At 29.8% G+C, this 20,873-nt stretch overlaps 2 protein-coding genes across 12 annotated transcripts in view; both read left to right on the top strand.

Moving 5' to 3' along the window:
* LOC141456280 (solute carrier family 66 member 2) overlaps nucleotides 1-15,632 on the top strand; it is a 31,728-nt gene extending 16,096 nt beyond the window's left edge. For 4 of the 11 annotated variants that reach the window (XM_074132132.1, XM_074132133.1, XM_074132126.1 and 1 more), the window contains one exon: nucleotides 114-12,048. In XM_074132132.1, coding sequence (XP_073988233.1) covers nucleotides 114-354 — 241 coding nt within the window. In that variant the 3' untranslated portion in view covers nucleotides 355-12,048. Of the gene's footprint in view, nucleotides 1-113; nucleotides 12,049-14,924 lie in introns of those variants that run through there. The other 7 variants (XR_012459688.1, XR_012459687.1, XM_074132127.1 and 4 more) reach the window with 7 other exon arrangements.
* A 1,037-nt stretch (nucleotides 15,633-16,669) lies between these two features.
* On the top strand, nucleotides 16,670-20,310 carry Top3beta (DNA topoisomerase 3-beta). Its single transcript, XM_074130209.1, has one exon. The coding sequence runs from the start codon at nucleotides 16,916-16,918 to the stop codon at nucleotides 19,475-19,477; it is 2,562 nt and encodes an 853-aa protein (XP_073986310.1). The 5' UTR covers nucleotides 16,670-16,915; the 3' UTR covers nucleotides 19,478-20,310.
* The last annotated feature ends 563 nt before the right edge of the window (nucleotides 20,311-20,873 follow it).

Genomic DNA, 20,873 nt, shown 5'->3' with positions numbered 1-20,873 from the left:
TTAAGTTTTTAAATTGAATTGATATAGCAGAATTAGGAATTACTTTGTTAAATCAATTATTTAATGATTTTATTTTTATAAAGATAATTTAGACATACTTTTAATTGTTACAGTATACTAATGGTATTGATGTGGACAGTTGGGGACCTGTTCAAGACCACTTATTTTGTTTTACGTGAAGCGCCAGCACAATTTTGGTTATGTGGAGGATTACAAGTCCTAATTGATTTAACAATACTTGGTCAAGTACAATTATATAAGGGTAATTCGGCACCGCATTTATCAAGACAGTCTTCACATCATCATCGACCCTCCGGTGGAGGATGTAGTAGTGATCATCCTCGGCCCGACTGACTCCACCTCTACCTTGGGTATGTTTATATTATATACATCGCTTTCCAGTTCCTCTTTAGGAATCCGGACCCTCCAGTCGCCGTTTGAGCCCCTCGGTTCTTAGTATATATAAAAATATTGTATATTTATTTTATCATAATGTTTATATAAATAATTGTGTAATATAAAAAGTGATCGTAAATTTTCTTCCAATCTCTTTTTGGGGTTTGAGTAATTGTGTTTTTAAGTTTCGTTTTTCTTCCGGAATGGAGTCATTGTACAGAATTATAATATTTCAGCTAGTTATATATTAAGGAATCTTTTATAGTTCAATACTATTACAATACATTGTGATCAACTTTTTAATCTATGCAGTAGTTATTTTGATTGTCTTTCAAGTAGTTAGGAACATTAACCAATTCTTTCACTCATGCTGCATTTTTCTAATCAAAACTTATTTACATCGTCAAGCTGGCCTGTTTATATAAAAGTATAATTATGACTCCGAATTAATTAGTGACATTAAATAAAAACACCTTTTGCTCACACTCTAGCTGCTTGTAATAGTTTCCGACGATAGGGAAAATCTTTGTGTGGTCTACTACTCAATACAGCTTCCTTAAAATTAATAAATAAGAACAAAACAAAGTTGACCACCTTTTTGTAAAAAATAATTATGTCATGAATCTCCATTCTGTTTATTTTTATTTTTATTATTTTTTAATTTTAAAAAAAAAATCCCTTAATTTATAAAGAAAGACTGTATAAAATATAATCTACATCCAAGGTATGGAAGACTATTTGTACCTAAAAAATCTAAAGAATCAAAAAAAACAAAATAGCTTTGAAAGCTTATCAAAGAGTTCAAATTTCTTTGATATTTTTTATCAACAACTTTGGGACTTCATTTAAAGTCTTCTATTTGTGTCATCCAAAATCTTATACTTCCATTTGGAAGAAAAATGAATTTAATGCTTAATTTAAATGCCATACGCGAGCCTAGCGCTTAAATATATTTGATTTAACAAATTATTATTATTTGGAAAGTAGTTTGGGTTTTGTAAAATTCATCTTTTAGGCCATTTGAGAAGATTAGGGCTATTTAAAAATATATTTGTATGGATTAAGCAGATATATTTGTTATTATATTGTTATTTAAGTGTGGAAAAAAAAAATAGTTCGAACAGCCTGCTTAAGTCTTCCAAGCCTAGATTAATTAAGTTTTTAATGAATTAGCTTTTTCGGGCTTTTGCTTGCGAAATTAAATCGAAAAAAAATAGTTTTTTACATTTATTAAGTAGATAATTAATGGAAAAAGAGGAACCAATATCTTTTGTTTGTTGATAGTAATCATAAAAATAAAAACAAGCAAGTGGGACCTAGAGAAATTTATAGTTATTTAGATAAACAAATATTTATGGTCTAAAATTCGGTATGCATAAAAAAAAAAAGCAATCGTCAATTCAATGTTAAAGTTTCAAAATAATGTGTTGTGATGCTATTCATTTTAATTATTTATAATGATTTGATATTTATTATTTTATTTAACAGGTAAATGTCTAGTCAGGCGATATTGTTTTCAAAGTAAGTGCTTATAAGAAAGTGGTAAATAAAATATTGAATTAGTTTTCGAATATTAATGATTTTTCTACAAGTTATCGTTCATTTCAAATTTTCTAAATTGAGTTTGTACGGAATCCATATTTCTTAAATAGAAACAAAGGTTTTCAACGAGAGGTTTTGAACGCGTCATATGTACAAGTTGTGTCATGAAGCTCAAATCTGAAAGACATTTTGATCCAATAGCATCTGATCTTTCTCTTTCTTGCCATTTCTGCCAATCTCTCAATATTGAGTTATAAAAAAAAAAAAAAAATGTTTGCAACTTGGCAAGCAAATGCCTGATCCTAGGAACTTTTTTTATGCGGGGTAAATGCGACGTTAAGTTAAATTGCTACTCAGTCCAGACCGTTCTACTCAGTGTATGACGTAAACAGTCATCAATCACATGGCTAGAATTCCAAATTTGTAGAGAATAAATCAATAAAGATGTGAACAGTTTAAAGGTTTTAATTGTCACTGTTCATTTGGAAAACAACGTACGAACAATGTAAAGAGCACATTATCTTGCACCAAATCCTCAAACATGAATGTATTTCGATAGAATAACTCCGTTTCAATTAAAACAAAATGAATGTATGCAGAATGTGAGTCACTTTTTTTGAATTAGGCTGGTTAATTTTTTTTAGGAACATTTCCAGTACGATAGAAAAAAGAATCCCTGAAAATAAATATTTTAGGCTAGAACCCGTTTAAAATGTTAAACTTCAATAATTAAAAAAGTCTTCTGTGTTTTATATTTAAAGCACGACTGAAAAAATTCATGTTCGGAGCAGTACAGCCTAATCAATGTTGGTGTAATTTTTATATTTAAATTAATACTTAGTCCCAACTCACTTATATTTAGAATAATTCAGGGAAATTTAGGAACTCCTTTAAATTACTGGCATATTCTAGTTGCATAAAATCTTTTAGTGTTCTACACTTAATTCCGTACTAGTTATAAAAATAATTTTGAAGTTATAGAATCGCAATCTAATCTTTTATTCCGGCAAAATAACTGGTAAAATAAAGGGAGTAAAATTATTACCAATTTCATAATTTTTTATTTATTTTTGGCCAAGCTTTTGACCTAGAGACTATGTCATCTTCAGGACTTACGTTTATTAACAATTATAATATTTTATTTTTTACATTTTTAACATCAAAGGTTAGAGTGTCTTTTGTTCTGGCTGTTTAGGTACTCGAGTCTCTAGTCATAAATAATTATGACTGAAATTGGTAATAATCTTTCTTCCTTTTAGATTAATGAATCAATTACCTAAAATAATATCCTACAATGAAAAACTAAAGAGATCTTCAATTCCTTGAATGTTACTTTCTTAAGATTATAAAAATAGAGAGAGTATAAGTTCTTCTAATCTCGACTTTTTGCATGTGATTAAAAATGACCACTAGAAATACTGCCATGAAACAATCGAGACACCAGTGTATATAAGTCTTGTGATATTTTTAAGAGCATGTTTCGTGCCATTTATGCATGATGACTGGGACTCTTAATGGCTTTCAGGGTGATGCAAGTACATTGAAGAATCCAAAGCTGCCTTGTAATAAAATGTAAGGCATTTATAATTACAAATATTATTACACATTTGATGAAAGAAGAGCTTCATTATTAGTTCCAAACTTAATAAAAGAAAATGTTTCTAAATACTGCATTTTATTCCTAATAATCTTATTATCAGCTACAATAAATGACTGATACTTCGATGCTACTTCAATATTATATTTCACTAATATTTGGCACTCATATGTATAAAGTGCTTAATCAGACATAAAACTAAATACGTTAAAAAAAAGAAAAGAAATGATATTAATTTGACTTTTTTCGTTCACTACTTTTACACATCACATTTCTTATTTTTAAATTATTACATAAAAACCATTTATGTAATACAAGTATTTCCTCCAATATTAAATAAAAACTCACAAACTGATGTAATAATGTCTTTCTATCTAGTTTTCCATTATAAATATACTCTTTGTAGTAATATTTATTTTAAAGGTGTAAAACTATTGGTCATTTAAATAGTTATGTTATTTCTAAAGTGTGTATTTTGTAAAAATGTGTGAATATTCAAATGCATTTTAATTTCTTAATAATTTAATAATCAATTTATTTTAGATTTATAATACCTGAGAGATATTTCTGCTACCCTTTTTTATTTTTTTTCTTGAACTTCGCCAATTTTGTATTAGTAATATTAAAAAAAGTATCTTCTGATATAACGTAAAATGTAAAATAGTTTTTTGCTTCTTTTAAATGAATTTTCATGTATATAATTAAGAAATAATTGTTGCATAAATCTTATTCTTGTTGGCCATTATGCAATAAAATAATGGTTACTGCCCAATCATTAAAATATTCTACATTTTTATTTCACTTCAAAAACAGTTTCTGTAAAAAAGTATTTTACTGAACGAAAACTGTACGTTATTTAATTTATATAATAAATTTAAATAAAATAAGCACTGTTTGGCTTAGGATATGTTTTGATTTGTTAATTTAATAACAAATTTTATATAAATAGTAAATAGAATAAAAGGTCACAATTGCTTCTCCATGAAAATAAATTGCGTAAAAGTAGAAATCTTGATTTTAATCAAATTAAATCTTTTTGACTGGATTAACTTTAAAAATTATTAATAATAATATTAAAATATGAACTTTTTTGTGAGAATGTTATTTCAATTAAATTCAATTCTTTTAATAAAATTACTCTTAGTTTTCAATTTTGAACAATTTTAATCACATTTTTTTTTATTATTTATTTTACACAATTGATACCATTTTCATATAAAATTTTTCATATAACTTTTTATAATTAGCTTAAAATAATCCGATTTTTATCATAATGTATTTATTACTTTTACTTAATTAATTATCTTAGTTACAAACTATTTTTCAAAGAAATATTTTTTCAAATTTTTGCTTAGTACAACTTGAAACTGGACTCTTAAATTTAATCTTTCAAATTAATAGTCTTTTATGTATATTTTTGCCTTATTTTCATTTGATGCTTAAATTATCCTTTTGAAGGAATGCAATATAATAAAATTGTAAATTTAGAGCTATTTCAACTTTAACACTTCAGTTATTTAATTTATGTATTATTCAAATTAATTGTTTTTTGTATAATTTTACTTATACTGTTGCCTTATTTAAAACATTTTGACTCATTAATGGAAAATAATTAACGGAACAATTCAATTTTTCAGTTTACTGATGTGTACAACTAAAGGTTTATTTCAGAGTAAAATTGTTTAAAAAAAAAAAGATTAATGTGACTAAAATTGATCAAAATTAGATTAAAAAAAAAAGTAACAAGATTTGAGCGAAATATAGGCTCACAAACGGTAACCATTCGATTGAGAAATGCTTAAATTTGAACGAAAAAATATTAATTCTCTAATTATAATAATAATAATGTAAATGGAAAATGCTACAGCATATTGCATTCACAATGTTCTGTTCATTTCGGACTACATATAAAAAAATAATAGTTCTCTTATGAGAACATTTTTTTATGGTTGCAGTATTTATTTCGTACAACCTAGCAGCTTATGTTTCAGTTAGCTTCCTAACGACCATGCTTCCGCAAAATCGTATTGACATAAACGACAATCAGTTTACCTAAGCTAAGCTTCTCGTAATTCATTAAGATTTGTGAAACATTATGAAAGTTTTAATTAGAAAAGTCCGTGACATTTAAAAAAAAAAAATTGTATTACACTTTTAAAAAAACTAAAAGTGAAACTATTAAGTATGTGTAGTAAATTTTTGGTAACGTTCCATTCCCTTGTATATGGATTGGAATCACATATTTTTTGTTACAAGCCGATCAAACGTTTCATTAAACTCTTAATGAGAAAATTTAGCTTTCTCGGGTATTTCTCCAAATCCTTCTTGTTCTTTTAAATCATTTCATTGTGTAGAATGGATGATTGAAAGAAACGATGATCCCTCTAATTAATTTAACAAAAGTGTAATATAGATGATCTACTCTGCGTTGATGTTACATTGTTTTCAGGATTTAGGTTCTTTCACTAATATATTACCCACAGTACTAGACCATTTTTCCGTTTCAATTGAATCATTACTTTATGAAGGGTTTTTTTCAGATATTATTTACTACGCCATTATAGGAATACAGATGATCAAACATAACCTTCAAAGTTTTGAACAATGAATATATATTGGTTTAGTGACTGTAAAATATTAAATTAAGGATTCAAAATTGACGAGGAATCGGTCCAAATAAAAACAACAACTCGTCTTATTGCCAACGTTTCGACAAATATATTGTCTTCTTCAGGGCGTGGCTATGCGGGTTGGTTGAGTTACAGAAAACAGTTTTCTATCATTGGAAGTGGTCATAGTAATCAGACTCGTTCGTTAAGTTTGGTATACTTGTGCGGATTATAAATCAAGCTAAAATTCGTTTGTGCACTTTTTTTCCTCTAAAGTAAAGGATTCCATTTTTTTTTTAAGTACTGGGATTTCTCTTTAGCACCCAACGAACATTGGTCTTCTTCTTATTATTCGGAATTCTTCCTTTTCTACCTCACAGTGTAGAGAATCTGCAAAAGAGACGCCACTTTTCTCTATCTACTGCCATTGTCTTGATCTTAATCATTGACAGGTTTAGATCCTTGGACTTTTTGCTTTGTTCCACAAACCTATTCCGCCGCTCTTAATAATAAGTTCTTAAAGTTTGCCCATACTGTTTCTAGATTTTCTGTCACTATTGTTGTAAATTGTATTTTAATTTACGGTACTGTTAATTTAAAATTTTGTATCTTCTCATTTACTTTTTTGTTTTTCTTAGGCTTTTCCATGTTTTCCTGCCTACATAGGCTACCAACAGATAATGATCGCTACCTATCTCTGGTCTTGTCTACGCATCGCTCTCTAACATCTCTGATCTTATTAAACATATTTCTTCTTTCAATAATGTATTAAATTATGGGCCTTTCATTTATGGGAGATTCAACTCTGGTGTATTTATAAAAAGATTTATGGGGGAATTTAGTATTAAATATAACATTATTTGAGAAAACATCCCTTAGTAATCTTCTATTCGTATCAATTCTCTCTTCCCATACGAAACTGTTACCTTCCTACTTGTTTCTGTTACAGCCAACATTGGTACATTCATCTTCTTCATTTCTTCCACAAGTTCGGGTGCCTTACCTATAAGGCTCCTCACATTCCAGGTTCCATTCTTCGAAGTACCATATCTTCGCCGGGGCGTAGCCTTTCTTTCGAGATAGGTGCTTTTTCTTTTGCTTTCTTTTAGTCATATAGACTTTCCAGGTATATGGGGGATTGGCCCATAGCACCCTAGCATAGTGGAGGCCAACTTCAGGCACAACTATAGAGCTTCAGAGTAAATAATACATTCTAAAACATAACTTTTACTTCCTTAGACGACTGGATATTCTAGCCCATTCAGGTGGCTTTCCCTCCTCTTTTCTCAACCGGGCTTGGGACTGGCCAAGGCGGAGTTACAGTAGTCAACTTAGGACGCTTTTTTTTAAATAATGTTCATGGCATAAACTACAATCTTTCTAAATTTAAATACTCATTACATTCTCACTTTCTTGTATGAAGATTCTGTACGCATTACCTTCTAATTCTATTATTATTTTTTTAGAAAGGTTCACATACATGGAGAGGATCCTTCATTTTATTTATTATTTTTTGTTTAGAAGCTTTAAATTTTAATAACACTTTGTTTTATGAAGAAGATTTTTACAGAGCTTAGTGAAAAAATATCTAAATAATTTACTTTTTACTAACATTACTACTCCCGTCAGTAACATTAATTATATGTGTATATTTAATTATTTATGAAGAGTAGGAAATGAAAATGAACAACTTTATTAAAGTAGTGGGTGTGAAAGTTTATCGTATGTGTGTCTGCATAATGGTGTGGTTTTTTAAATTAACACATAAAAAAAAAAAAAAATGTAGAAGTTTTGTAAATGATGCTTCCTTAATTTTTAGATCAACATCTACGTGATATTCGCAAATTTTTATTTAAAAAAAAAAAAAATTAGAACAACCAGAGAACATAATTCTACTTTTCACTCAGAAAATAATTTATAAAGAAACTTTAAAATGTTAAAATATATTTCTCTGTGTTATTGTTGTTTGTTGTTGTTGTTGATGTTGTTAATAAAGTTCATTTATATAAATACGTTTTGTTCAAAATTGTAATTCTTAAAAACTGTATAATATGAAATCGTGTCTTAAATATGTATATTATTATTTTAAATATGTAAATTAAATTTTATTTAAAAATTAAAGCAAAATAAAAAATCAATAATTTGAGTAAGTAGACTGCACATATATTAATGTAGGTATATATAATTATTAATTTACAACTTGTATTTATGAGATTATGAAATATAATTGTAATTATAGCCATGAAAATTATTTTTGTTACTTTTATGTTTCATATTAGATTAAAGAATATATTTCATAATATTTTGGTTAACAAAACTTTTTAGAACAGTCTTTACAATTTTTTTTTTAGTGAGATTATAATTTTTAGTATATAATATACATAATTTTATTTAAAGAAATGCTTATAATTGAACAAAAACAAAATAAAAAGAAAGAAATGTAAATTACTTAAGGAATATCAATGATAAATAAGACTTCCTTGTTATTGAATACGGTAGGTTCACAAATTATGAACATTGTTAAAGAACAAGCTCTTTTTTTGTAATATAAAATAGTGTTCTACAAAATTAGAATTGTGTAACCCGAAAATGCTGAAAATTACTAGAAAAAAATTATTTAATTAATTAGGGAAGTAAAATAATTTGAAACTGACAAAAACATTTTTGGATAAAAACATAAAATAAATAGATTGATGCTCATGGGCATAATGAATGAATCTTATATTTTATTTAATTTCTCGTTGAAAACTGTAGACTAAAAATTTTTCAAAAGTGTAATGCCTGTTTTATAAATTTTGTCTAAATCATAATTTTTACATGAACTGGGTGGGGCCTTTTTAGAGAGATTTGCTCCTGCTTCAGGCGTAATTAAATATATCTGTTTGATTTTTAAAACAAAAAGGTGGAGGTTTAAATTTGTTGCTTTTTTTCACTTCAATATTTTCAGGCAAACAGAGATTTTTAGCAGTATTAGGTTGGCCAAAATGAGTGGCAATTCTTTGACTGTGTCTGCGCAAAGATAGTAGTAATTAATGGGAGTAAAATGCTTGAAACTTAAATCAGTTAGAAGGTTTGGCTTTGTTAGGATTTGGTTATAGAAGTTTATATTCTTTCTTACTTTATTATTATTATTTATTTATTTTTGTTCTAGAATGGTGACCATAACATATGAGTTTAAGGTATAAAACCATCCATTACTTTTCTTTTGTTGTGACCCAATCTAGTTGAGTTAGATGTTCAAAGATGTTGAAAGTAATAAATTGCTCAGCAAAAACAGTAATAATTCCTTATTATCTTCAGTCTTCCAGTTCGACGATTAGTACCTATTGGGAATGTTCTCCCATATTTACAATTGAGCTAATGAGATCTTATATAAAGTAGGGGATTTGTTGTAGAAAATGGCTGTCTCTTATTTTATTTCACTGTTATTCTTTTGTTTATATTCTTTACGGTAAATCTATCTTCCTCAATGTGCAAAAGACATGCTGCGATCAAAATCTATTCGAAATTCAGTTTGAATAATTTTTTGTTAGGAAGAATTTTGTACATAATTAGGTTTTAATAAGTTTAGTGGTTTGAAATATTCGCATATTTGATTTCAGTCACATTTGATTGAGCATCAGATGTAATTGACCATCTCTTTTTTTTAAAACAATGAACACATTTACACATTTGATGGGTTCTTACAAGATAGGAAGTGGCCAGCAATAGGAACCCTTAGCTCTCAATACTCCCAGAACCTCCATACAATATTTTTATAAAGTGGTATGCCAGTTGCCAGCCTTAAATATTGATTAGAAGGTTTTTTTTTTCGTTTTTTTTATTGGCAATGGCCCGAAAAAATTTCCAGCTGTAAAAACAAGCATAATGGCACAAAAATTAACTGTTAGCTGTTATTATCTTAATATTTAAAATAATAAATTCTCTATTTATTTATTTTTTCAGAATCGATAACCTAAGTCACTTTTTAAAGTTACTTTTTCAGAAAATGTAATTCAAATAAAAGTAGTTTATAATGTTTAAAGAAAAAATGTTACTGCAGTTTACAGGAGAAATGCTGAACATAAATTGCTCTAAAGGAGTACTTTGAGAATAGCATATCAGGGAGAAATCGCTAGAAAACATATTCTTGGGGAAAAGTGTAAAGTGATTAGCATCTAGTTGGGTGAAAACGGGTGAGTGAAGTTTAAAATAATTTGAGAATGTTTTCGAGAATATCCTGAAAAAGAGATAAACTGATTCAATAACGTCGCAATGGGTTTCTAGCAGAATACTTTTCCGAGAGAAGCGATTAATCGTAAAGCTTCTGTAATTAAACTTTTTACTATTGTATTATGCATACTACATGCCTGGCGCAAAACTTATTTTTTTAGTGGCGTTATCAAAATAAAATTGACAATTGCAAAAAAAAAAAAAAAAAAATAGGGCAGATCAATAATTGCACTTATATAAATAAATAATTGTAAATTGGTGATTGGTGAAGGGAGTGGTTAGTTATAAAAACCAAACCCGCAACCTACAGACCTTTGTGTCTCCTGTACGTGTCACTGTTAGCACATGGTACGCTGGCAATCTGAGTGATTGAGAACTTAGTATTTTTGTGTGGGTAAACCTATTAATAGTTGCATACATTTACTATTTCTACAGTCCTTTTAGTTAATACGTGAATATCTGAAAGTTCCAGAGAAACTGTAGAATGATACGCATATAAATAACTAAATTCTAGTAATTCTAGCAACAAGCGAATTCATTGAAGTACTCTTTTTGGTAAATATCAAGAAAAATATAATGACCCTAATATCCCCCACCCCAAAAAATGGTGGAAGCAGGCATTATGATTTAAACGAAATTATTTAAGCATTTCAACTTTTTGAGTTGGTTAAAGTTTAATCAACTAAAATAATACATATCTATCCAATGGGCATTGGCCCTTGTGTTCAATAAATAAAAAAGAAAAGGTTTAGATGCATTCAAAAGTATGTGTAATTATTAAATAAAATTAAAGGTAGATGTGATTATTGTTGTAGAGATATTTAGTCATTATAAAATAAAAACTATAAGAAAAAAATATAGTAATAATGATCATTAATACTGAGCTGTGTGTACAGTGATGTTATAGTCTAAATTATAAATAAGTCAAAATTAATTGATCGTTTGACTATCTAATTAACAAATTATTTTTTAATTGTACCAGAATTATAAAAACATAAGTTGAGTATAAATTTAATTTTAATTTTTTCTTATTTTGGAGCCACATTGATCAGTCTAGATAGATTTGTTAATTATCGTAGCTTAATTTAGACTTAAAAGAAGAAGAAAACAAAAGCTCATTAATTTATCTAAAATATTTACACTCAGGGATCTATACCATCATTAGTCCATGTAGCATCATATCGGGCATGATTGTGGTAGATAAAAAACATTCTTGAATATATTCTAAATGAAAGATTAAAAAAAAAAAATAATTAAAATAAATAATCGTATTTTTTTTTTGTGCTCCCAATTATTTTCAGCCAAATTTATTGTTCTTCATGACATTCCATTGAAATAGAAATAGTAATTGCAATGATTATAGAGTAAATAACTTCAATTTGCTATGTTTTAACTATATTTCCGTTGAGTGAGGTGCTAGCCATTTTTTTTTATTCCACTCAATCTAAAAGCTCTCACTGTAGTTATTTTTATTTGTATTCTTTTTTTGTTCAATATTTTCTGCATTTCTCATTGGTGCCTTTGTAACAAAAGAAAAGTAGATATTGTCCAATCCAATTTCCGAGTTAACTTTCCACTCCTTGAGTTTAGAGTGATATTAAAGACACTTTAAATAATGTATATTTTTATCCTCTTTATGTCCTCCTGTAACTAATTAATAACCATGTAAAAATACAAATTAATAACAATCTTTATTACAGTTTATTTACCCTTACTATCTTACGATTTTTTTAGCAGGGCAATAATTTACACAGTTAATAATTGTATATTTAACATATTAATCTGCTCTCCACCGCAGATATTAATGGCGAGTGATCAAGAGGCCAAAAATTATGTCTTTCGTGATCAGTGTATGTAAATATACATATATTACTTTACAGAATATGCCAGAAACTATCGCGTGGGCCTTCATTCATAAACATTTGTCATGCTTTCTCCATTAACAACCACACAGGATAGCCTAAGCTTACCCCAGATTCCTGCGCAGGTTCCGCATTGCAGTGGAAAATTACCTACGACTTGAGTATTCAGTGCAGTCAGCCTTTAAAATAACAGAATTTCTTTGAAGTTCTTTCATTTAGGAAGAAAACTAAATTTAAAGAAATTGGTGGCTATATAACCAAATTTCAGCGCCTAAAGCGTATAGTTACGCATATCTCTTAGAAGCCAGTATTTGAACATAGAATGTAAAATGTACAGGTAAAGTGTACAATGTTGGCGTAATTATCTAGAGTATCTGTGGATACCGCCAAGGTAAGACAGATCAAAGCCCCTAAGCAGTTTGTGTCAGAAGCAGGATGGAACCTCCTGTTTGATTTAATTGCATTAGTTAGTGCGATAACTGAACTTTGGCACGTTGAGATCTGAAAAAAAAAAAATGCTGAGAAAACCCTTGGACCTTGCAAAAAGGGAAGCTAACTCCAACTAGACCAATAAGTACCATAAATGAAATTTTTCTTTATATTTTACAAAGCATGTGTGAACAAAAGCCTTTTACGGTAGGTATGGAAATTGAAAATGTAGAATAAAATCGCCTCTTTGATTATTTAGGAAACTTGAACGGAAGATTTTGTTCTTTTCTGTTTTATAAATTTGTGTGCATATGATTTTTTTTTTTTTTTATTTATTTGTGTAAGAAGTAAGGCAATATTTCTTTTCCATTAATTAGTTGGACCAATAAGTTTTGGTCTCAAATTTTTGCGAGGTTCATTGGCCATGACGAAGGAAGTATTCATTAAAGAGTAGCAAAAAATAAAGTTCCATTCGTTCAATCTGATGAATATCAAAGTGATACACATGGATCGCATACCTAATACTTTTTTGCGTTTATCTACCCATGAAACATTTTAAGTACAGTTATGATGATATACTCGTAGCTCTACATTGAACTTCACAAACTTTTTTTATAATACCCTGAAGAAGGTAGTAAAAATTACCGAAACGTTGGTATAAAGCAAAAAAAGTTGTTTTTATTCAAGACCGCACCTCGATATTCACCAAAAATCATTTTAAGTATAGCTGTTGGGCATAGGGACTAGGTTTTAAGGACCTACATGAAGGCGATATTACTTGAATGTCCTTTACAAAAATACAGAATCAGATTCTTTCATGGACAGTAGGTGATTCAAAGTAGGATATATTCACTTGGAAACAATATTACCTTCAAATAAACATTATCTGAAATCATGATATTAAAATCAAAATATTTTTGTAATAGCTCGGTTCTCAACAGTGATCCATTATCTAATAAAGACACATTGTAACAAATTAGATGGAACTAACGACAGAAAATTTGTTTGTCTTTAATGAAAAGTTCAAATTTTTTTAACACACATATACTTTTGAACTATTTTTTTTTTTTTTTATGATTTAAGGCGCGTCAACATCAAAGGTTATTGGCGCCCGGAGTTTTTTTCAGTGCACTGCTGGCCTCCGGACAGTTTTCTCTCGTTACAGACAACACTGTCCATCACCAGACAGTGAGCTGTAAGAAGCTCCTAGGAAGAGAAAATCTAAGGGTCAGCAGCTGGATTCGAACCCGGGACCTCCGCGTGGGAGTCCAGAACGCTAACTGCATAGCTAATCCTTTCCCTCCTTTGAACTAATTAAATATATATTAGAGATTTTTATTCTTATTCCTCTTCATGTGGCAGTACATCCTACGCTGGACCTTACTCTCCATGGATAGTTTTTGCGGTCCACAAATTTTCTTCTCCTCTGCTTGCACCTATCTGAAGCATTACACATACTGCAGCCACCTGAACCTTAGTCGTCCATTTGGTATTTTATGCAACCAGGATGTCCTCCATACTTCTTTCCTAACATTTTGATTTTTGTTCAGGTATATAACCCAACCATAACATGCATGTCCATTGGTCATTGGAGATTTGGTGATAGTGAAGCTTACCTCTTCGTACCCCCAAAACATCTGTTATCTGTACTTCTGTCTTAGTTAACCTCATTTTGAGAGTAAGGGCGACCTAATATTTGAATTTCCGTGCTCCTTCAAGTCAGTGAGCCTTACTAAAAGATTACCAAATCTTTTAATTCGTCAAGTAGATAATTTCCTACATGTTTATTCTCCAATCTCATGACCTTAAGCTGCCTCATTCAATGCCATAAAGGCGGCTTTTAAAGGGACTGCCATTCTATCCGCAATAGCCAAATGCTGAACCAAACGATTAAAGATATTACCCTGGGATATGTTGAAGTTTTTCTTGGTGATATAATTGAAGGATTAAATTAAACGTTACGGGTGTTAGAGATCATCTTGTCTCAGTCCTGCAATGACATCAGTTGTTAAAAGACAATATACTAGACAGCTATTTTTGTCATTGCGTTCAAAAATTTTCATTTTAATTAGGCTTATCATCTTCGCAAACTTCTAAAACTTCTAAGAACTCAAAATGTTTTATGTAAGAAACAGAATCGCAGTACTTAGCTCAAGATTTTTCTGCATTTTGTTAATGAACCCCTAAAATCCCATACAACCCCGTATAAATTACGCACATCTAAAACTTTGCCTAATAACAGATTATTATTAATATTCGTATTGCATTTCTGCTTAGTTACAGGAACAAACGGAGGACTTCGATGTAATGAGTACATATTAAGGAAGGTTTATACTAGAAGTTTTAGTCGATATGCCAAAATTACTGTTACTAAAATTTAAGCAGTGAGTTTACTTTCTATTTCTGTACGAATCATTAGTTTTAATTTAAATTTTTTGGAAAAAAATTAATAATTGTTTTTCTGATGACTCGATTAATTAGTAATTTTATTTAATTTATGTAAGAATTATTTACTACCATTCATCAATCTTAACAATCTTTCTTCTTTTTAATTAATCAAATGATAATATAATAAAAATAATTTAAACCCACTTTTTAACGTTAGGAATGTATTTTAAAGAAAAACAGATGTATGTAAAATTCTAGATTATGTGTTGAATATGTCTCCTCATAACTAATAATATGTGAAGGAGATATCATTCTTTACACTCTTACCTTATCTGTAATTTCTAAGTCATTTACAACTTATCCTTACACATAATTTTGATATTAGTTACATGTGTAATTCTTTTTAAAAATTTGAATCAAAATTGAACAAATTAATCATAAAAAAAATTGATATAACGATGTCATCAAAATTCTATTTATGAACATTTATTCAATAAGCATTTTGAACATAATCAAATTTGATAATTTGTATATTTTTGGGTTAATCTTGTTTGTAGTAAAGAGAAAATAAAGGTAAAAATATTTCTGTCTCAAAGCAGTTTATTTCTGAATACGTTTCGGTCCATCCTGGTCTATCTTCAGTAAAAATCTATTTAAATTTTCTTATTAGATACATTAAATTTTATTATATTACATATACAAACGGGTTCTTACCGTGTTAAATTATGAAACAAAAAAAAAAAGAGATTTAATAACTACAAACTAAAAACTAAAAAAAAGTTGGCTCATTTAATGATAAAATATTTGCAATCGACTAAAAAAGTAAGAATAAAAATAAAAGAAACTGTATAATTAATAAATAAAAGTTACAAATCTATGTGTATTTAAAATTTAAGATAAAATTCTAGGAGCCATTTACGAGAAAATCTCTAAAGTTAGTTAACCATTCATTGTGTAAAGATAGAGGAACTTAATTTCAGAAATTTTCTTCATTCTAAGAATTTCAGCAACTCTTTTAAAGTTCTTCTACAGAGCACAAGACATAGGACCATGCTGTACCTAAAAGTAGCACTTTAATGGGAATCTACTTATCCCTTCTTTCAGAAGTACCCTTAGCCAAATTTTCCAGGACAAATGTTTCAAATGTAAAATGTACATTATATTTTTGTAATTATTGTTCGATGTTTAAATAAAATCCGAAGAGCAATTTTTGAGAAAATCCCCTGTTACTAGGAAATCTTTTCAGAAGCGTGGGCTTTCGGTTAGTTGACTTTCATCAAATTTGAAAATTCAACCCTATTTTTGATTGGTAAGAATGAGGAAGTTACACATAGAGCTGTTGGTAAATTTGCCAAAAAAGAACGAAAGAACAAAATCAGTTCAGCTAAAATTATCTCCCAAGAAAGACCAATTTGCATATATGAAGGCTAGTTTTCTACTGTTTTGAAGCCATTGTGACTCCTGGAAATTAATCAAAGCCGTGAATTTATAATACAATTTTTTTTTAATAAATTTACGCAAAAAAAATAAAGTCAATTTGAAATATGATTTTGCAAATTTGTTTGTTAGGGCGGGCATAAAACTACATCATTCGTCTCATTTTGTGCATTGTATCGATAGTAGTGACATCGAATTGCAATCACATCTCGAAGATGTGTAGGTTTTTGAGATTGTTATTGTCAATAGTATTTGTGTAGTTATAAAAATGAAAAATAGTATACAGTTATTAAGATAGTATTTGTAGAACTGTTGATTTCAGTGGACCTTTAGTTTTGGAGAAAGTTAACAATTTAATAATCGTGATTTCAAAATGTGTGCATTGAAAAGGTAAAGTTGATTCATACTTTTTTTTTGCTGATTAATGCATATTTTTGGTGAAGATGAAGTATGTTTTAATGGTGGCAGAGAAACCATCATTGGCCGCATCTTTAGCCTCAATTTTAAGCAATGGAAAACATTCATCTCGAAAAGGCAGTAATGGAACCTGTACAGTGCATGAATGGGCTGGTCATTTTGATCACAGTAACGTTACTTTTAAGATGACATCTGTTTGTGGTCATGTAATGACTTTAGATTTTATAGGTAAATATAATAATTGGGACAGAGTTGATCCTGTTGAACTGTTTTCATGTACGACTGAGAAGAAAGAAGCTTCACCCAAACTTAAAATGCCACAGTTTCTAGCTCAGGAAGCTCGTGGATGTGAGTATCTTATTTTATGGTTAGACTGTGATAAGGAAGGGGAAAATATTTGTTTCGAAGTAATAAATGCTGTTCAAGGAACCATGAAAAAACCCCCATATATTATGGATGTTGTTTATCGAGCCAAATTTTCGGCAATTACAGAAAAGGAAATTAAATCCGCAATGTTAAATCTAGGAAAACCAAATGAAAATGAAGCACGATCAGTTGATGCCCGACAAGAATTAGATTTACGAATAGGATGTGCGTTCACACGGTTTCAAACTAAGTTTTTTCAAGGTAAATATGGTGATTTGGATGCATCCCTAATTTCTTATGGACCTTGCCAAACTCCAACTTTAGGCTTTTGTGTGAAACGTCATGATGACATTCAAACATTCAAACCAGAATCGTACTGGGTATTACAAGTAAACATTAAAACATCTGAAGGGAGAGAAGCAACTCTATCATGGGAACGTGTGAGATGTTTTGAAAAGGATATTACAGTTATGTTCCTTAACCTTGTTAAAGGGGTTCTAAATGCTCGGGTTACAAGTGTTGTTAGTAAAGAAAAGGTGAAAAGTAGGCCTCAAGCCCTTAATACTGTTGAATTAATGCGTGTAGGCAGTTCTGGTTTGGGCATGGGTCCTCATCATGTAATGCAAATAGCTGAAAAGCTGTACACTCAAGGTTTTATTAGCTATCCTAGAACAGAAACAACTCAATATCCCGAAAGTTTTGACCTGGTAGGAACATTGCATGTTCTTCAGCCTGGTACAGAGTGGGGAAGCGAGGTGCAAGCAGTGTTGAAAGAAGGACTTAAAGCTCCTCGAAAAGGCCATGATGCTGGTGATCATCCTCCAATTACACCTATGAAGTTGGCATCTCGTTCAGATTTAGATTCAGATTCTTGGAAAGTGTATGATTATATTGTTCGTCATTTTATTGCTACTGTAGCTCATGATTGCAAATATTTGGTAACAACAACCAAATTCGAAGTAGGTACTGAAGTGTTTTCTATCAGTGGCAAAAACTTGGTATCTGCAGGGTACACAACTGTTATGCATTGGCAAGCTATGCACAAGAGTGACGCTACGCCAACATTTCAAGTTGGAGAGGAGCTTCCAGTAACTGATGTGAAGATGGTAGAGTGTCAGACGTCTCCACCCGATTATCTTACGGAATCCGAACTTATAACTCTTATGGAGAAGCATGGAATTGGAACAGATGCATCTATTCCTGTACACATTAACAATATCTGTCAAAGAAATTATGTTCAGGTAGCAGCCGGACGAAAGTTAATTCCTACCCCGCTTGGCATTGTTTTGGTGCATGGTTATCAGAAAATAGATCCTGAACTTGTGTTGCCTACAATGAGATCTGCTGTTGAGAAACAACTTAGCCTAATAGGTCAAGGACTTGCAGACTTTCAGTCGGTGCTTGATCACACTGTAGACATATTTAAATTGAAATTCCTTTACTTTGTGAAAAATATTGACGGCATGGACCAGTTGTTTGAAGTGACTTTTTCTCCACTAGCTACTGCGGGCAAAGCTCAATCAAGATGTGGAAAATGTCGAAGATATATGAAATATATTCAAGCCAAACCCTCTAGACTGCATTGCTCTCATTGTGATGAAACTTATAGTCTTCCACAAAATGGAAATATTCGCATTTACAAAGAATTGAAGTGCCCACTTGATGATTTTGAATTGCTTTCCTGGTCTACAGGAGTGCGTGGTAAGAGTTTTCCTCTATGCCCATACTGTTATAATCATCCACCCTTTAGGGATATGAAAAAGGGGTATGCATGCAATTCATGCACACATCCGAATTGTCCACAATCATTTAATACTAATGGTATATCTACTTGCAATGAGTGTGATGGCGTTTTAGTACTTGATCCGGCTTCGGCGCCAAAGTGGAAAATGGGATGCAATAGGTGTGACGTTATAATTCATCTGTTTGAGGATGCTCATAAAGTTTCTGTAGAAGATAACATTTGCGAGTGTGGTGCTCAAATGGTCAATGTAGAGTACAAATCGGAGAAGAGTAAGCTTCCCAAAGGAGTACCAGAAATGAGTGGATGTGTATTTTGTTGTCAGGAATTCTCTTCATTGGTAGAGAAACACAGAGCAGTGGCTTCAAGACCTGTTGCAATTGGCAAGCCAGCTCGAGGTGGCCGGGGAAGATCTAGGGCAAAAGGACGCCCACGGCAGCCAAAAGATAAGATGGCACAACTTGCTGCTTACTTTGTCTAGGTTCTCATAAAAAATAAAAGTTTATTATTTCATTCTTAAGATTGTAATACTTGATAGTTGATGTTTGTAAACTTGAGGAAACTTTGAAAGATAAAGTTTTCTCAATTTTGGAAAATACTTTTTTGCGTGAAAGTAAGAGAATAATCTCTCAGTTGTAATTTATTGAAAATTTAACGTTAAATCGTTTTCCATCAATCATAATTCAGAATATATTGGTACTCTTGGTATAATTTCACTTTTAACTTTGTAACAGTTGTTTCTATTATAATTCTAATTTTTAATTTTATTTTTTAAATATTGCATTTTATTTTTAGTTGCCATCAAATAATTTTTGCTGTTAATAACTGAATTTGGGCATTTAAAGGGCATTTAACACATGAAATAATGGAATGATCTACACTCATGTTATTTTAAAGATTTTTGTTTTGTTTATAATTCATATATAAATAATACTGGCGTAACAGAGTAGTTTTTTTTAGTGCTGATGATTTTTTAAATATTATATCTGTTCATCGTCTACTTATTTTATTTTTTAAATATGTATTGAAAAAAAAAAAATTATTCCAAAATTTCTGTGAGCTCTTAAATGTTTACTTACTTATTTAACACAACACATGTACTAAGTAGACTGATTCGTTGAGTTAATTCTGTAATTTATAAACATAAGTAGGGATATTAATTTTGTCACTTTCCTAATTTTCTATGATTATGTTATCTACTGCGATAGTTTATACTTTTGTCAAAGTACCTGTTTATTTATGAATTATTTATAACAGTTTATTCTCGGCAAAATATACAACGTAAAAAAATTGATGCATATAAATTAAATATTATTTATCTTTTTTTATTTAAAAAAAAAATCCCGGAGAGCTTTTATTGAGTTTTACAAGTAGCCTCATCATTTCTTCAATGTCTTCTACTTCACGAGTAGAATAGTCATACTGAAAAGCAAACAAAGATCTTCCATATTTCTTTTTTTTTAGAAATGGGAGTTCACAACATTTTTACTAATTGGAGATGTTGTGGATGATCGAAAGAGAATAATAAGTTAAAAATGGCCCCTGAAAGAAATGACGAAACACAAATTTTCCCACGGCTTTGTTTTTTAAATTGTAAAAGTAATAAGTCCCCCCCCAATTTTTCGACAATATGTTATTGCAAGTGAATATAAGAAATGACTTTAATAATCAAAATGCTTATTGTTTTTTTTGCATAGTTTAAATTTAAGAAAAAAAAAATGAATTATTTATTTAAAACTGCCTATAACAACTATTGGCCCACTCTTGCGGAGAAAAAAATAAGTACTTTTAAACTAATAAAAAAGTAAATAAAAGGGGTTTCGAGTGCATTTTGAAATTTTAGTTTATAAACATTCTTTTATTGTTGAAACTTATAC

Source organism: Rhodnius prolixus, unplaced genomic scaffold, assembly GCF_049639745.1.
Source record: "Rhodnius prolixus isolate KJV_2025 unplaced genomic scaffold, Rpr scaffold_4, whole genome shotgun sequence".
NCBI classification, from domain to species: Eukaryota; Metazoa; Arthropoda; class Insecta; order Hemiptera; family Reduviidae; genus Rhodnius; species Rhodnius prolixus.
This window is presented reverse-complemented; position numbering and strand designations above follow the sequence as displayed.